The sequence below is a fragment of the Sturnus vulgaris genome, chromosome 3 (assembly GCF_052056855.1).
Source record: "Sturnus vulgaris isolate bStuVul1 chromosome 3, bStuVul1.hap1, whole genome shotgun sequence".
NCBI classification, from domain to species: Eukaryota; Metazoa; Chordata; class Aves; order Passeriformes; family Sturnidae; genus Sturnus; species Sturnus vulgaris.
This window is the reverse complement of record NC_142245.1, coordinates 81,567,977-81,583,171: the sequence shown is the minus strand read 5'-3', so window position 1 is coordinate 81,583,171 and position 15,195 is coordinate 81,567,977. Positions and strand designations below refer to the sequence as shown.

Sequence of the window (15,195 nt, the reverse complement as noted above, 5' to 3'; positions counted from 1 at the left end):
AGACATTTTATCATTAAGGCAAATTGATAAGGTCAGGATTTTTCTGAGTCAGAACTGTGATGCTATGTATGGGAATGAGAGTGGCAATTCTAACAGTAGTAGCTGACACAAAAATATTCAGCTTGTCCCAGTTCAAAGCTAACACCCAGCATGGAGCTAGCACCTTCAGTTTTATCTGAAAGTTGTGAGATCTGCTGTTCTACTGATGAGGAAGAGACCTCAGTATTCCAGCAGTAAGGACCTCGTTGGCACTGTCTCACTCTTTTCTTATCACCCTTCTGCCTTCCTTAGCTGATGATTCAGAAATTCTTCAAATGTAAGGGAGAGGCCTGAATGAGCTACAGTTTCACCTTAATCTTACATAAAATACGTGGTGAGCTTTCAGCAACATTTAGGCATGATTAATGGTTATGGTCTTTTTAAATCTGTCCATCTTTTGAACTTAATCTGTGTCAATAAAGCTTTTCTATCTGAAGAGAGCATAGACATTTGAATCAGTGCCTTGCCTATACATAATACAAATAACATATGGCCTCTAAAACCTTTTGCTGCCTCTTGAATGATATTAAAAGCGTTGCTCCTTTCTGCCTTCTCTAGCAGTCTCTTTGTGTTTTGTTTTATCCAGTCAACTCATATCTTATTCAGAGATACAATTTACTGAAAATTCTGGCCTTCTAAAGACGTATGAAAGTACAGAAGAATTTTCTTTTAAAATACTTGCTGATAATACCTGGTTTGTAGCAGATAGCAAGGCCAAACTGGTTGTCATGGCTCTGTCCTTTCTTATCGCTCTTTTTCTTTCTTTTGTCCTTTTTTTTGAAACTGTAAAAGAAACAAACTAGCTCAGACAGTCAAGTCAGCCAGGCAGAAAACTAAGCAAAACCTGTGGTCGTCTCATGGGGCTTTTTTTTAATTCTGCAGCTCATTCCCTAACCTGCTTTGGTATAGAAACTCAGTCTTTCAAAGTTGTCAGTGCTATTTAGTCAAGAAAGTTTTCATCTACTTAAGTGAGTATATCATAGAACAGATGATGTTTTATTGAGCCATTAATATCTACCTGTTTTATCATCTCAAATAATTTGTTCAGTAATGCTCATGTCTTCTCTTTTATTCCTAAGAAATACTGAGTTATCTGCTTATAATACTTTATTTTGATTTTAAATAAAATACAAGTTACTAAGTTTTGTTCCACAAAAATGTTCACACAAGGATGAAGTTGAGAGAACTTAATCATGGGAGGCTGAGCTGCAGTGAGATGAAATAGTGGTCTCCACTACTAAGAATTTTCCCTTCTATTGCTTTCTAGCTTTCTTTTTGTTTTCCTGATCTGTTTTTGCTCTTTGTAGGCAATGGTTGGAATATTACAAATTAATGGACAGGGAGAAGAAAGCACATTAATGCAAGACTTAAAGCCTTTTCGAATTCTTATCAGTTTGCTGGATAAGCCTGAACTAGGTAATTTTCATTTACTCTTTTTAAATTGTTTCATGTGATTTTACTTTGAAAATTTTTCTCTTTTTTATCAAGTTGAAAAAGTTACATGCTTAGTATGGGCAGGTTAGCCAGATTTCTTAGATCTTCCAAGCTGTATCTATGTTTTGTATTTAATTTAATGCATTCATCAGATTTACCTTTTACCAAATGCCATTTCTTCTACTTTCTACACAGGAAACAGTAAGTCAAAGTCATAGAGAGAACTGTGTGTTGGAAGAAATGCAGATTGGATCATTTTATTTCTTTCATCAGATAATGACTTTTACACTTATAAATCTCAGCTATGGCTTTTGGGAATAACCTGTTATTTTTTCTAAGATACATGCAGAGATGATAGATATTAACAAGAAAACAGTTAATTTTTTTTTCAGAAGAACTTGTGCAGAGGAAGCAAGTATGTTTTTGGTTTTGTGGGTGGTTTGTTTTTTTTGGTGTTTCTTTTAAATTTTCTTTCTCTTATTTAAAGTGTTCAAATGCCCTCTTTAGCAGATGAATGCTGAGCACTATGGGACAAAAGTATTCACAGTTAAGACTTGGATATCTTGTTTTTTTCTTTGGAATACACTTTTGAAGGTGATTGAAAAAAATCAAAATGATTCTTTAAATCTATTATCAGATTTGAGGGTGGGATAATAAAACATAAAAATACAATAATTAAAGAAAATAATGGGTTAGGACAGAAGAACTACAGGGAACAAAATATCTGTCAGAAATTTGCCATCTTCCTTGTAATTTGTGATTTCTGGGAATCAGTCTAAGCGTTCAGAGGCAATGTGTATGGTATGATTTCATGAAGTAGCAAAGCTTTGAGGATTCTTTCAGCAAAATGAGATGTAATAAGCTGAAAGGATTTTTGCTTAACTCCGTGAGCATACTCTTACTGAAGGCAGCTAAGTGAGGCTAGGAAACACATTAAAAAGTAAATGATATCTCAAGCAGGATTACTTTTTAAATTCCTTTCAAAATAATTTGGGTTTTTTTTCTTCAAAATTAAGATTTAGATCAAATCCAAAGGAGGAGCTATTTTATAGAATCATAGAATGTTTTTTTTTATTCGAAGGGACCTTGCATATCATCCAGTTCCAACCTCCCTGCCACAGGCAGGGAAACCTCTCACTAGATAAGGTTGCTCAAAGCCCCATCCAACCTGGCTTTGAACACTTCCAGGCATGGGGCATCCACAGCTTCTCTGGGCAGCCTGTTCCAGTGCCTCATTACCCTCTGGGTTAAGAGTTTTTCCCTAGCACCTTAGCAATCTAAATCTTCTTTTAGTCTAAAACTGTTCCCCTTTGTCCTATTACCATTTACCTGTACAAAAAAAATCTCCCTTTTTTCATAGGCCCCATCTAAGTACTGAAAAGCTACAGTGAGGTCTCTCTGAAGCCTTTTCTTCTCCAGGCTGAACAAGCCCAATTATCTCAGCCTGTCTTCATAGAAGAGATGTTCCAGCCCACTTATTATCTTTGTGGCCCTCCTCTGGAATTGCTCCAGAGGTCCATGTCCCTATGCTGGGCATCCCAAAGATGGATGCAGTACTCCAGGTGGGGTTTCATGAGAGCAGAATAAAAGGTCAGAATCACCTGCCTTGGCCTGCTGGCCACACTTTTTCAGTGCAGCCCAGGCTGCAGTTGGTTTTCTGGGCTGCAATTGCATGCTTTCAAAAATAATTTTGAAAAGTACCCTGCAGACTATATCCTGAACTAAAAAAAAAAAACCTGCCTCAAATTGAAAGGAAGGATGATGCTCAGAATATTTTATCTTGTATTTGCGTTTAAATATTTGAGTGTATTGTTCATATGCTAACAGCATGAGATAGCTGGGGTGAGTATTTCAAAGTGTTTGACTGGAAGCCACCTCTGAAGAATCAAGAATCCATGAAGTCTATTTACATGTTACTGAGCTGAGCTAATAAAAGGGATGTGTTGGTATGATCTGTACTGCTGTGACTGCACAGCTTTTGAACTTGGTGTGCTTGTATCCAGCTGCCATTGTACCCACATTGAACATGGGGCAAAATAACCCTGTTTGTGCTTTGTGTACTCCTGGGCACTACAGTTGTGTCCGTGTTTCTGGAAAACTTTCTGACATTCAGGTAGTTTGAAATTGAACCAGAAGAAGTTTTGTAGTTTCAATGACCAAAGCTAGCTAATGATTTCAACAGCTTTCAGCTGTAGACTGTTGGCAATGCTATAATGCAACAGTGTAACTGCTGGTGTTTCTCCCTAGGCCCTGCCATCCTAGAGGATGTATTGATTGAAGTGTTTCGAACATTGTATACACAGTGCAAAGCAGAACTGGAACTTCAGACAGAGCCATCGTTCAACAAAGATCACACACAGCTAAGCAGGTAAATAATATGTATAATGTATTATGTATTAAATAATACATCTTTGTTGCTGGAACCATGACTGTGAAGCCTGTGGGAGTGTGACATATTTTCTTCATGATACCTGATCTATTGACATTAATTGCAACTTCTGTGTTCAGTGCAAAGGTGTGAAGTGGCTGGCTTTATTATTTTTATTTTTTTAATATTTAGCATACGTTTTATTCTTTATCCATGACAAAAATGCTTGTTTGATTTGATTGATTGTGATATTCTTTATATCTGTATTCTTCAAAAACAAAATAGACTGCGTTTTCTTATAGTAGAAAAACGAAGACTGAGACAAGAGAGCTGGGGAGTGGGATATCAAGTTTCAAAATTCGAGTTTAATATTTTGAAAGGTGGAGAGGAGATGGGCGTTCAAAGCTGGAGAGGGGAGGAAACAGCTGTAGGAATAATTATGGTAAAAACAGATCTATTAAAAATGTGGTTAAAAGACAAATACTAAAGAAAGGATAGAGGAGAAGCCTAGCAACTGTGAAAAGATATTGGTATGAGCAGCCTGCCAATATCCTGAGCCCTTGAGCAACAACTACTTGTAGGGATGAGAGGAAGATAATTTGTCATTGTTACTTGACAGTGAGTAAACTCACAGCAGTGTGTAGTTATATAACTTGAAAAATAAGTATAAAAATATGAAATGTTCTTTTTATTTTCTTTCAGCAAACTGAGAGAAAACAAGAAAACAGCAGAATTGATTAAAACTGCCAATCTTCTTTTCAATTCCTTTGAGCCTTATTATATGTGGGATTACATTGCTCGTTGGTTTGAAGAGTGTTGTAGGTAAGTGATAATATTTAATCTCTATTTGTGTAAAGTTGAAGTTAATTTTTGTTTTATATACTTTTTTCTTCAAAGAAGTCAGTCTCATGAGATGATTTACCCTGTAAGTATTTTTTTCCTCTCATCCCTGTAACTGCAATCTTTTGGCCAGTTTTCATTAGATGTGATTATGGGTCCTAGCAATGTGAGTTCTCACAAACTCAGCATCTGGGTTAAATCAAGAGACAGAATTAGCCCCTCTGCTGAAGGGGAGACTCTAGAGTGACCTCAAAGCCAGTTTTTGTTTTATCTGGCTAGTACAGGATTACTCATTGTACAAATCCCTTTTGGTAAAACAGACAGATTTGCAGACACCTGATGTGTTGTTATTTGTCCTGCTCTTTTAGGGAAAAAGAAGGGTGGTAATCCTGTGTACGACAAGGAAGGCTACAGGAGAAAACAGCAAGCCATAAATCAGGGAAAATAGAAAATATTAACAGGAGGGAAGGGGATGAAGGGACCACAGAAGAGCAGGGGTTTTTGCTGTTGCAAGGGGTAGATGATATAGAGATGTCAAATGAAATTTGTAGACTTTTTTTGTTCCTTGCTTATGGAATTTCTTGATAAAATATTAAGACACTTGGACATGAATTTATCTATGAGCCAACAGTGTGCTGCCATAACTAAAGGAAACTGTGTACTGGGCCACATCATGAGGACCGTGGGCAGCAGGTGAAAGGAAGTTATTTTTACTTTCACTTAGTGTTTCTAAGGACAGATGTGGAATATTGTGTCCAGCTTTGGACATGACACCTGAGGAGAAGTGTTGAGAAGCTGAAGAAACTGCAGTAGAGAAACTGCTAAGCTGGTCAGTTATAGGACACTGTGTTGAAGGTTGAGGTAGGTGAGTTTGGTTTAGCTTGGCAAAGAGGGAAATTGAATGGCACTCTGACTTCCTGGAGGGCATTTGCAAAGTTCATGCAGCTATGCTTTTTATAACAGCTGATGAAAAACAAAGGACAGCAACAAGTGCTCACTCAAGTGGTCAGGTTGGACTTTGAGAAAAGCTTTGCTAAGAACAAATTTATGAAAGATCTGTGCAGCAGTGGAAGAGGTGGAAGAGGTGGAACAGTGGAAGCCAAGAAGGCTGTGGGGGTTTTTCATGAGATTTCCATAACTCTGCTAGACAAAACTGTGGATGAATTTATCTAGTGTTTTCAGCAGTCCTGCTCAATGTGAGTTGTTGATCTAGATGTCTGTGACTTGATATTTGTGTGTTGGGCTGAATTGCTAACATAAGGAAAGCCATCTACAGCCAGTCAACATGCAGGTGAATATTTCACTACATGTAAGTAGTGTTCCTGTTAACATGGATATAAAACTGCCTTATAAATTAATGAAATCTGGAGAATTGGGGTTTTTTTTGATTTTTTTCTACATGAACTGCTGTATTTTTTTTCTTGCATGCTCAATTTTCTGTAGCTTCAATTTCCTTGTTTTACAAATGAAGATTGTGTTTTACACCAAAAGTCTGGCTACTGCTTTTTCTGAAAGAATGACATGGGGCCAAATAAGCTACTTAACAGCAAAATGAGAAATTGCTTATTGGTTTATAGCAATTATCCCCAATATATATAGCTTTGCATTAAGTTCCAGGATTACGGTCAGTGTAAGTGGGTAGGGAAAATATTGTGAAACCCTATTTGAATTTTTCAGGAGGACTTTACATGCCAGACTTCAAACTGGGCCTGGAGGTGATATTGAGCAATCTGAGTTACCTCTGACAAATTTCTGCTTGTTAGTGGATTTTTTGTTGGATATTGTTTCTTTGGTAAGAATTGCTTTATTCATTACTGACATTGGGATTCTGTATATTTATGATCTGCAGAAATACTATGTATACTTTATTAATTGCTTTTCCTGAAAATATATTGACATAAATTGACATTAAAAGAAGGTTTTGGTTCATTGTATGATTGTTGATAGACTGGTTAGACATAACTGAAATCAGTTTTATGATGCTTATAGCTGAAAATTTTAGTCTGTCCTCATTTTCTTTTCTATATATTCATTGAAAGTATCGTCTTTTGTAGTTTGATATGCTAGTTTAAATGTGCAGCTTTCTTTTAAGGATCTTTTAAATGTCATGATAAGATGTAAGATGTATCTTCTTTTTCTATTATTGCTTAATGTAGCAAAGACTGTTGGAACTGTTTTTTCTATAGCTGTCTTTCCTCAATTCTTTGCTTTCTCATTTCAAAGCCTACTAGAAGTATGAGAGTGCTGTGTCAGGTATGGCAATCAGCCTGTTCTTCCTTTAGTTTTTAATAACTTGTTTATCTTTCATTCTTAAACTTTTATTTTAAGATTAATAAAGTAATAGTAGCAGTCTTCAGCCTTCATATAATGTTTTTTAATGTATTTGTCGTGTAATGAACAATATGTACTAGTTTGAAAAAGAGCTAAATATATTTCTGTTTGGTTGTTATCCAACTTTAAAGTTATTTTTTTAAATATTTTTTAGTAAAGCATGTATTTCTTTTTCTTGGATATTAAGATATTAATTTTCCTTTTCCCATGTCTAGAACACATTTAAGCAAATGATAGGTAGCTCTGTTATAGAAAATAAATTTCAGGGTGGAATTTGGTGTGTCAATTAACAAGCTTTTATTATTACTTTGCTACTTCTATTACTAGGAGACTTACATTGAAATACAGACAGAACACTTGCCTCAGCTGTTGCTCAGGATGATTTCTGCATTGACAAGCCATCTTCATACTTTGCACTTGTCTGAACTTACTGATTCTCTCAGACTCTGCTCAAAGATCCTTAGTAAGGTTCAGCCTCCATTGCTCTCTGCTGGTACAGATGGTATCCTGCAGCTTCCTACAGGACACAGCAGCTCCATCAAAGAATGGGAAAATAAAAAGGTAACAGATTAGGTTTTACAGCATCTTGGAAAATTACTTCTTATTTGGAAAAAAGAAATGGGCTTTCTAAGCCTGTGTTGAACACCCTACAAGTCTTTGATTAGATTTAGATACCACAATATATGTGAAACCTGGGTAATCAAAATAACTTATACTTGGAGTAAAATTTCTTGATTCTTAGGGGTTTTTACCCAGATTTAATATCATATATGTATAAATCACTTCAGAATCAGAGCCTAAGAAAGAACTAATCAACTACAGTTTGTGATGTGCTTCAGGAGTATGATGAAGTAAAATAACTGTACTGAAAAGAATTCATCATTTTGGAGAAGTATCAGGCATATGTAAATTCTCCTCTCACCCAATTTATGTGCACTGGTTTAATACCCATCAAGTATTTTACTGTCACTGTTCAGTTCTTAGAATAATTTATTAAAGAAATAAAATAAACCAGGCAGCAGCTATTTTTCTTTTAACTTTGTCCAGTTTGTTCTATGCAGCCATGCCTCTTTGAGGTATGTTGAGTGACATGCCCTGAAATCCTTGTTTTCCAACTGAAGAAACTTAAGGAACATCATGGAATAAATTAGGTTGGAAGTGACAGTTGCAGGGCACTGCTCAAAGCAGGGCTGATTTCAAAGTTAGATTTTACTTTAAAGCTAGGACATGTCACTCAGGATCATATTTGTCTTAATCTTTAATATCTCCAAGGATGAAGTTACCACAACATCTCTGTACAGCTTGTTTGTTTCCACTGTTACTTATTCAGAATTTCCGTTGTTGCAGTTTATGTTGGTTGCATTGTGTTCTTTCACTGTGGATTTCTGAGCAAATCTCCATCTTTTCAGCTGCCTAGTGGGAACTCACAGAGATCAATAAAGCCTCTTCACCCCCTCCACAACTCTTAGCATTCTTTTAAACCAAATAAATCTGACTCTCTGAGCATTCCTTCTATGTCAGGACTACCTGTGGTGACTTGCCATTGAGCATACTCAGTACATCAGAGTTTCTTTTGTGCTAATGAGTGCAAAATTGGATACAATATGCTGGTTGCGGACCTAAAACTGCTGAGCAGAGGGGACTTTGCATGATTTGGTGACAGTATTTTTGCTGATATGGTCCTAGGCTGGTCTGCTTCACCAAAGTCCATGTCAATTAGGACTCCAGCATCCTTTATTCAGGATCCTATCCTTGTTCTTTCTAACTAATTGAGACCTGCGTTGTTTTATTCTTTTGGAATTTTGGGGTTTTTTTGGTTACCTTTTTTTTTTTAATAAAGCCTGTTTTAATTGCATGATGTTGCCCTTTGAACCTTAGGTGGCCTTCTGCTTCCAATTACAGCTGTCTCATGTGGCTGTGGTTTCTCTTAAGAGATAGTAAAATGATTTGCCATGCTTCTAATCACTTTTAGATTGTATTTTGTAAAATGGGGTCATCATTTATGTTTCTTCAAAGCTTTTTAGTACGTAGCTTTCACTGTTTTCTGTGGTAATATCTCAGATTTCCATTCTTATTCCATCTCTAGTAAAGCAAGATATTATTCATGAATAATAATGTCACTGTTTTTATTTATTCATGAAAAAGTTTTTCATATTATTACATAATGTTCAAGTTCTGTATTTAACAGAGCTAGTGATTACAGTCAAAAGAGCTTCTGGGCCTGTTAAGTCTCAGGCAACATCTGCCATTGCCAGTAAAATGCAGGACTGGAAGTAAGTGGGCACTTCCTTTTAGGGCCACTGATTAATGCATTTCTGTTTTAACTGTTTTCCTACCTCACATTCTCACCAGGAAATAGAGATTATTCTACCAGTCACTAAGCCTGTAGAGGGCTAGAGCAGTGCAAAAAAGCCCCTGTGAGTGCTTTCTGAGTAAAAGCCAGTCATCTGTCTGTGCATATTCTGAACTGATAGGGAATTAAGACATATAATAAGTCATGAAGAACTGTTGTTGTTTGTCTCTTTCTCATTTTGAGGAGATGATTTACTTTCTTTCCAGTTTAGTAGTTCCAGATTAGCAGTTTTTAAATAAAAAGTTTCTATCTTTTTGTAATTATAGCTTGGTATTTGATGGTTTATGATGCTGTATAAATTAATAATACCTATGCCTATGTATTTCAGCATTCTTTCATAATAGAATAGACATGGTTATGATCTGAAGAAAATGTTAAAACCAATAGTATTTAAGTATCTTTCTTGATAAACAATTTTAATGTTAGCTTAGTCTGGCAGGCTTACAGAAGCACCAAACATCATTTTGCATAAAATGTATTTGTATGAATGCATTTAAAACCCTGGAATAAAGTTGTTGCTTTCAAATTAGAAGACACTAATAAATTTTGTTTTACTAAGACCTAAATAGCCTATTTTGAACGATCATAAATCTTTTATTTTACTCAGGTACCATCAGTTTCACTTGAAAATCCTAATGATGTGTTTGAAGATGGTGAAAATCCTCCAAGCAGTCGATCATCAGAAAGTGGATTCACTGAGTTTGTACAATACCAGGCAGATACAACTGATGACATTGACAGAGCACTGAATGAAGGTCATGGTACACCTGGCATCCCTATTGTTGGTAGCACTTCCTCAGAGACGGAAACAGCATCAACCGTGGGTTCTGAGGAGACCATTGTACAGCCTCCTTCCATAATGACACAAGGGACAGCAACTCGTAGTGGGAAAACGATCCAAAAGACTGCAATGCAGTGCTGTTTGGAATATGTCCAACAGTTTTTAACCAGATTTATCAACCTGTATATCATTCAGAATAGTTCCTTGTCTCAGCCCTTAGGGGCAGAGCTTCCCGTAGATCCTACTAGAGTGCAGGGACAGAGCACAAAATGGGACAGAGAATCACAAGATGATGCCAAGGTGAAGAAAACAAAGAAGAAAACAGCGAAAGAATACCTTCCTGCCTTTATTGCTGCTTGTCAGCTCTATCTTGAATGTTCGAGCTTTCCCGTTTACATTGCTGAAGGAAACCGCACTTCAGAATTACATCCTGGCAAGCCTGAAGTTGGTAAGCTGCACTCTCATTTGTTCTTTGTTTTTTTTTAAATATTTTTTTTTCTTTTTCTGCCAAAAAAAAAAATTCAAGTAATAGTATCATGCTTTGTGTGTGTTCCTGTTTGCTGTTCCTCTCAGAAATCTAAGTTTTCTTTTGTGTCATTTGGTTTACATTTGGAAATGAAATTATTTTCTCATATTATGAGAAATAAGAATTTCTCATAAAATTATTAAATTTTTAAGAATTTTAATTCTTAAAATTATCATATTTTAAGAATATTGCTGGCATGGAATTTGACAGTAATTAATATTGGGGTGAAAAATACAAATTATGCAAACTGAAGCCTGAGAGTAGAATCTAGATTGTTGAATCTTCCTCTTCACTGTATGGATCCACAATTTTTTCTTTGTCATATTTTGCAATAGCCACAGCTTACATGAAATGTTTTTAGCTTCCTTTTATCGATTTTGGATTGATGTGCATAGTGATCACATTGGCAATACATGGAAATTGTAAGCTACTGTCCAATAAAAATCACACCAGCTAAGAAATTTAATTAATTCTACTTTGCTCCTATTAAAGGAACAGTTCTTGCAAAAAAATTCTTTTAGCTATAATAAAAATGCTGAGTTTTGGTGAGGTATGGATGTGTTCAAAGATAGATAAAACTATTCAGATACAGACAGGATTAAAACATTGACAGTTATGGATCTATAAATTGTGACATTTTAAGATGAACAATGCTTTTTACAGTTTGTAGAAAAAAACAAACTTCAATTTACAGTTCCAATTTTGGATCCACTTCTGATCTGCAGTCTGAGAGTTGCTCCTTAAAATGTTTTCATGATGGATATGCTTGGAGCATGCAAGAAATAGTAACACTAATTTTGGCTACTGTCACAGTCATCTCTGATTTTATTTTTTTTCTAGGAAACTTCCTAGGTGCATCTTTCTGTTCTTATTCTTATTCTGTTCAATTTTCAAATCAAGGCTAAGTGGTGGGTGGTGCTTGGAGATAAGTGGGTTTTTTTTGTTTTGGAAGCAAGCATGCTGATTTAACATGACTGCTTCTCTTTCTGTGGTCTTTAAAGATGTGTTGTTTATGTCTTCATTCTTCTGCCAGGAGCAGAGCATATATTTAACTTTATAACATTCAGACATAAAATATTTGTCAGTTGAAGGCAATTTGCTTATAGCTGTTCGTTAGTTATGAGTATGACAATGCCAGAGATCTGTTACCTTCCTCAGAAAAATACCTCTATCTATCTCAGAATATTTGTGCTTTTATAGCATGACCCTGAAAATGCTAGTTTTTTTTTATTTATTTCTTCCAAACAGCCTACAAATGAGTGTTGAGTCCGAAGACTAAAATGTCATCTTAAATGTTTGCTTGTTACTTTTTGGTGCACATAGTACTTGATCACTGCCTTGTGCAGTGTAGAGCAGAGGGCCTGTAGAGCTTGAGTAGTGTGTGCCTCCTATGAGGGCAGTGCTTCTAGGAATCCTTTTCACTTCCTTTAAATGTCTTGGATTTGTGTTTCTTGTTCATCGTCTGAATGTTCCTATTTGTGAGTCTAGTAAACATTGTAGTTCTGAGGAATAAGAATAAATTGTAGGTGGGTAAAACCAACAGGAAGGGTTTTGTTCCAAATGTAAACATCTGTTGTATAGAATGGCAGGGCAGAAGGGAATAGTAGAGAATTGCACTGGAACTGAGGATGGAAGAAGGTAGTCACCATAATTCTCACACTACCCTATCTATTGATATGAGGTTTTTGTACTGCAGAAGAGGCTGTGTTTGTTGAAGATTTCCCAGATTTCAGACGTGTTTTTGGAGGGTTGCATTAATGATATGACCCAATAGCTCTTCATCACTGGTCAGTCTGTTTATTTGAAGGAGACAGGTTAATCTGATATTTAACATAACTGGGCTTTAATTCTGCTGTATGCCTAATTTCTCAGCTATCTTTAGTTTAAGAAATCAAAAAGGGAACTGAGTGAAGCTGAAAACATTGGTTATATCTGTAAATTCTAGAACACAATATGGAACCATTAGGTATATTTAGCAGTGGAGCTGTGGATATAAATTAGAAATTGTATCATTCTTCTCTTGATTCTAAAAGGGTGCTGTATTTGCACCTATTAAATAACACTTCTTCACTTGTGTCTGATTCTAGAGGTATTTGCATTTTTTAGGAACATGATCAATAGAGTCCTTTTGAAGTTTTAAGAGAAGTTACTTTGGTATCTCTAAAATGAAAGGCTGGAATATTCACTTGAAGAATTGACTGTGAACTTTGGAGAAAGACACTTCCAGTATCAACCCAGAGTATGGCTTGATATAGTGAGAGGACAGTAAAAAGGGGGAAACAACCATCTACCAGTATGGTCTAATGGACAATAGTTTTGCACCCAAACCATCAATTTTCACAGAGACTTCTGTTTCTAAAGCGTTGCCAGGCAAATCTATTTTTGCTAATTAAAATTAGTTTGCATATATATTATATAATATGTTATATTAGCCTAGGCTCTATAAGATATATTACAGAATTACTCCAGACTACTATCTAGCATGTTAAGATTTGATTGCTAGTGAAGAATTTTGTGAAGAAGAGAAGTGGATGAAAGGATGTGCTAACTATTAAAAGTTCAGTTTTGCTTAAGGCTGGAAATCATCTGAATGCATTTCCATAACATTTTTCTCTTCCTTGTTAAAATTTTTCAATTCAATTTTGGTTACTAAATGTTTGAAGTAATACAGTATTGCATGCTTAATTGGATTATTTTAAAGGCATATCAAGAAATATCTTCCTCTCACATACATTTTCCTAAACCCATGCAATGGGCATATTGAAATATGAGGGGACAATTGCACATATAATTATGGAATACAAGGGGAAAATTCCATAATGTTTAGATTGTTAAATAACTGTACCATCTGTGATTTGTATTTCAGACTGTGAACAAGTACAGCCTCCACTGTGGCTACAGACTTTAATGAATGCTTGCAAGCAGGCAAGCGATTTCAGTGTTCAGGGTGTTACTATTTCCCTCGTGATGGACTTGGTTGGATTGACTCAATCTGTTGCTCTTGTCACTGGAGAAAATCTGAACAGTGTGGAAGCTGCTCAGCCTCTTAGTCCTAACCAGGGAAGAGTGGCTGTCGTCATCAGACCTCCTCTTAGTCAAGGCAATCTGAGATACATGGCTGAAAAGACAGATTTCTTCAAGGTTAGATGCAGTATCTCATTGCTGTTTTCTTTAGACTTTTTGTGTCTGGGGAAGATTAAGTCTTGACCCTTTTACCATCCTTGATATGGTAAACCAAATTTTCTTGCTGAATATTCTGCTAATAGTTATAACCTGTGTTAGAATCTAAATGAAATACACAGCAAGTTTTCCTGCTGCAGTTCTCTTACTGACCACTTATGTGAAAATCCTTGTTTAAATGAATATTTTAAAGATATAAACACAACCTGATTGAATAGCAGCATTAATCTGCAACGGTATGAAACTGAGATGTGCATAATGTAGGACTCTGGTACCAAACAATGTTTGCATTTATGTAATTTATGTAAGATATCTTTTGCAAAAGATAATCAGCAGCAGGGTATATTATGTAGTTAATTATATTTCAATGAAAATTATTTTTGTTCTGACTGCTTAACAGGAATTTTTAATGTAGTAAGTTATTGCAGTGTTCATACAAAAGAAACCATTTTACATATTGCCTCTTGGTCATGGGGTGTCATCAGATGGGGTGTCTCCCATTATTGCATAGAGCAAAACAAGGCATGACAGTCATTCACTTGTCTCTTGCAACTTTTCTTTTCATGTACAAAGCATATAGCTTTAACTCTTTGGGACCAGCTGGGTGATGGAACTCCTCAGCATCATCAGAAGAGTGTGGAGCTCTTCTACCAGCTGCACAACCTCGTCCCATCTTCCAGCATTTGTGAAGATGTTATTAGTCAGCAGCTGACTCACAGAGACAAGGCAAGTAGTTGATGTATTTACTTAAAGATGAGTAACGTATCTACAGAAATATATTTAGAAAAAGGACTTGGTCCCTCAGAGGATGCTATAAATAACTTCAGTATTGAGAAAAGCATTGCCTTATGTTGTTTCAAGTGTTATTTTAGGCCTGTGATGAGCCTCTAGTTTCTTGCTAGAGAAAGGAGGTTTTTCACCATTCAGCAACAGACTTATGCAGGAGACATTATCTCTTATCAGTGATGTGATGCTTCCCAATATTTAAAGCGTGTGCTTAGTTTTTGCCGTTGTTAGGAGTTCTTGTTATGACAGGCACTTTAGTTTTTTTCCCCAATTAGAAATTTGTTTCACATTGAAGCTGACATTCGAGTTGAGGCCCCTGTAGTACTTTGAATTTTAGGTAGATGAGCTATTTTCACAGCTCCAGCAGTATGAATGGTAGGAAATTACTTACATACTCTAGCAATTTGTGGTTGTGTGACTTCAGGAGCACTTACCTTTTTGTCATTCTACCAGAGTTACCAGGTCAACAAGAGTGAATGTGAGCCAGTGTGTCAATCAATGCAGTTCACACCTTGTCATATTGTTAAAATTGATTTTTAGTGTTTTTAATAGTTAAA

The 15,195-nt window shown here is 35.9% G+C and overlaps 1 protein-coding gene across 8 annotated transcripts in view; it reads left to right on the top strand.

The window, feature by feature from the left end:
• The window catches only part of DOP1A (DOP1 leucine zipper like protein A), a 60,884-nt gene that overhangs the window by 21,222 nt on the left and 24,467 nt on the right, over positions 1–15,195 (top strand). For 6 of the 8 annotated variants that reach the window (XR_015802617.1, XM_088162094.1, XM_088162091.1 and 3 more), the window contains 9 exons: positions 1,347–1,455; positions 3,721–3,841; positions 4,544–4,663; positions 6,359–6,473; positions 6,905–6,934; positions 7,340–7,573; positions 9,973–10,594; positions 13,539–13,813; positions 14,426–14,578. Coding sequence is in view for 7 of the 8 variants with exons in the window: in XM_088162094.1 (XP_088018220.1) it covers positions 1,347–1,455; positions 3,721–3,841; positions 4,544–4,663; positions 6,359–6,473; positions 6,905–6,934; positions 7,340–7,573; positions 9,973–10,594; positions 13,539–13,813; positions 14,426–14,578 (1,779 nt within the window). In the remaining variant the exon portion in view is untranslated. The remainder of the gene's footprint in view (positions 1–1,346; positions 1,456–3,720; positions 3,842–4,543; positions 4,664–6,358; positions 6,474–6,904; positions 6,935–7,339; positions 7,574–9,972; positions 10,595–13,538; positions 13,814–14,425; positions 14,579–15,195) is intronic. The other 2 variants (XM_088162095.1, XM_014877790.2) reach the window with 1 other exon arrangement.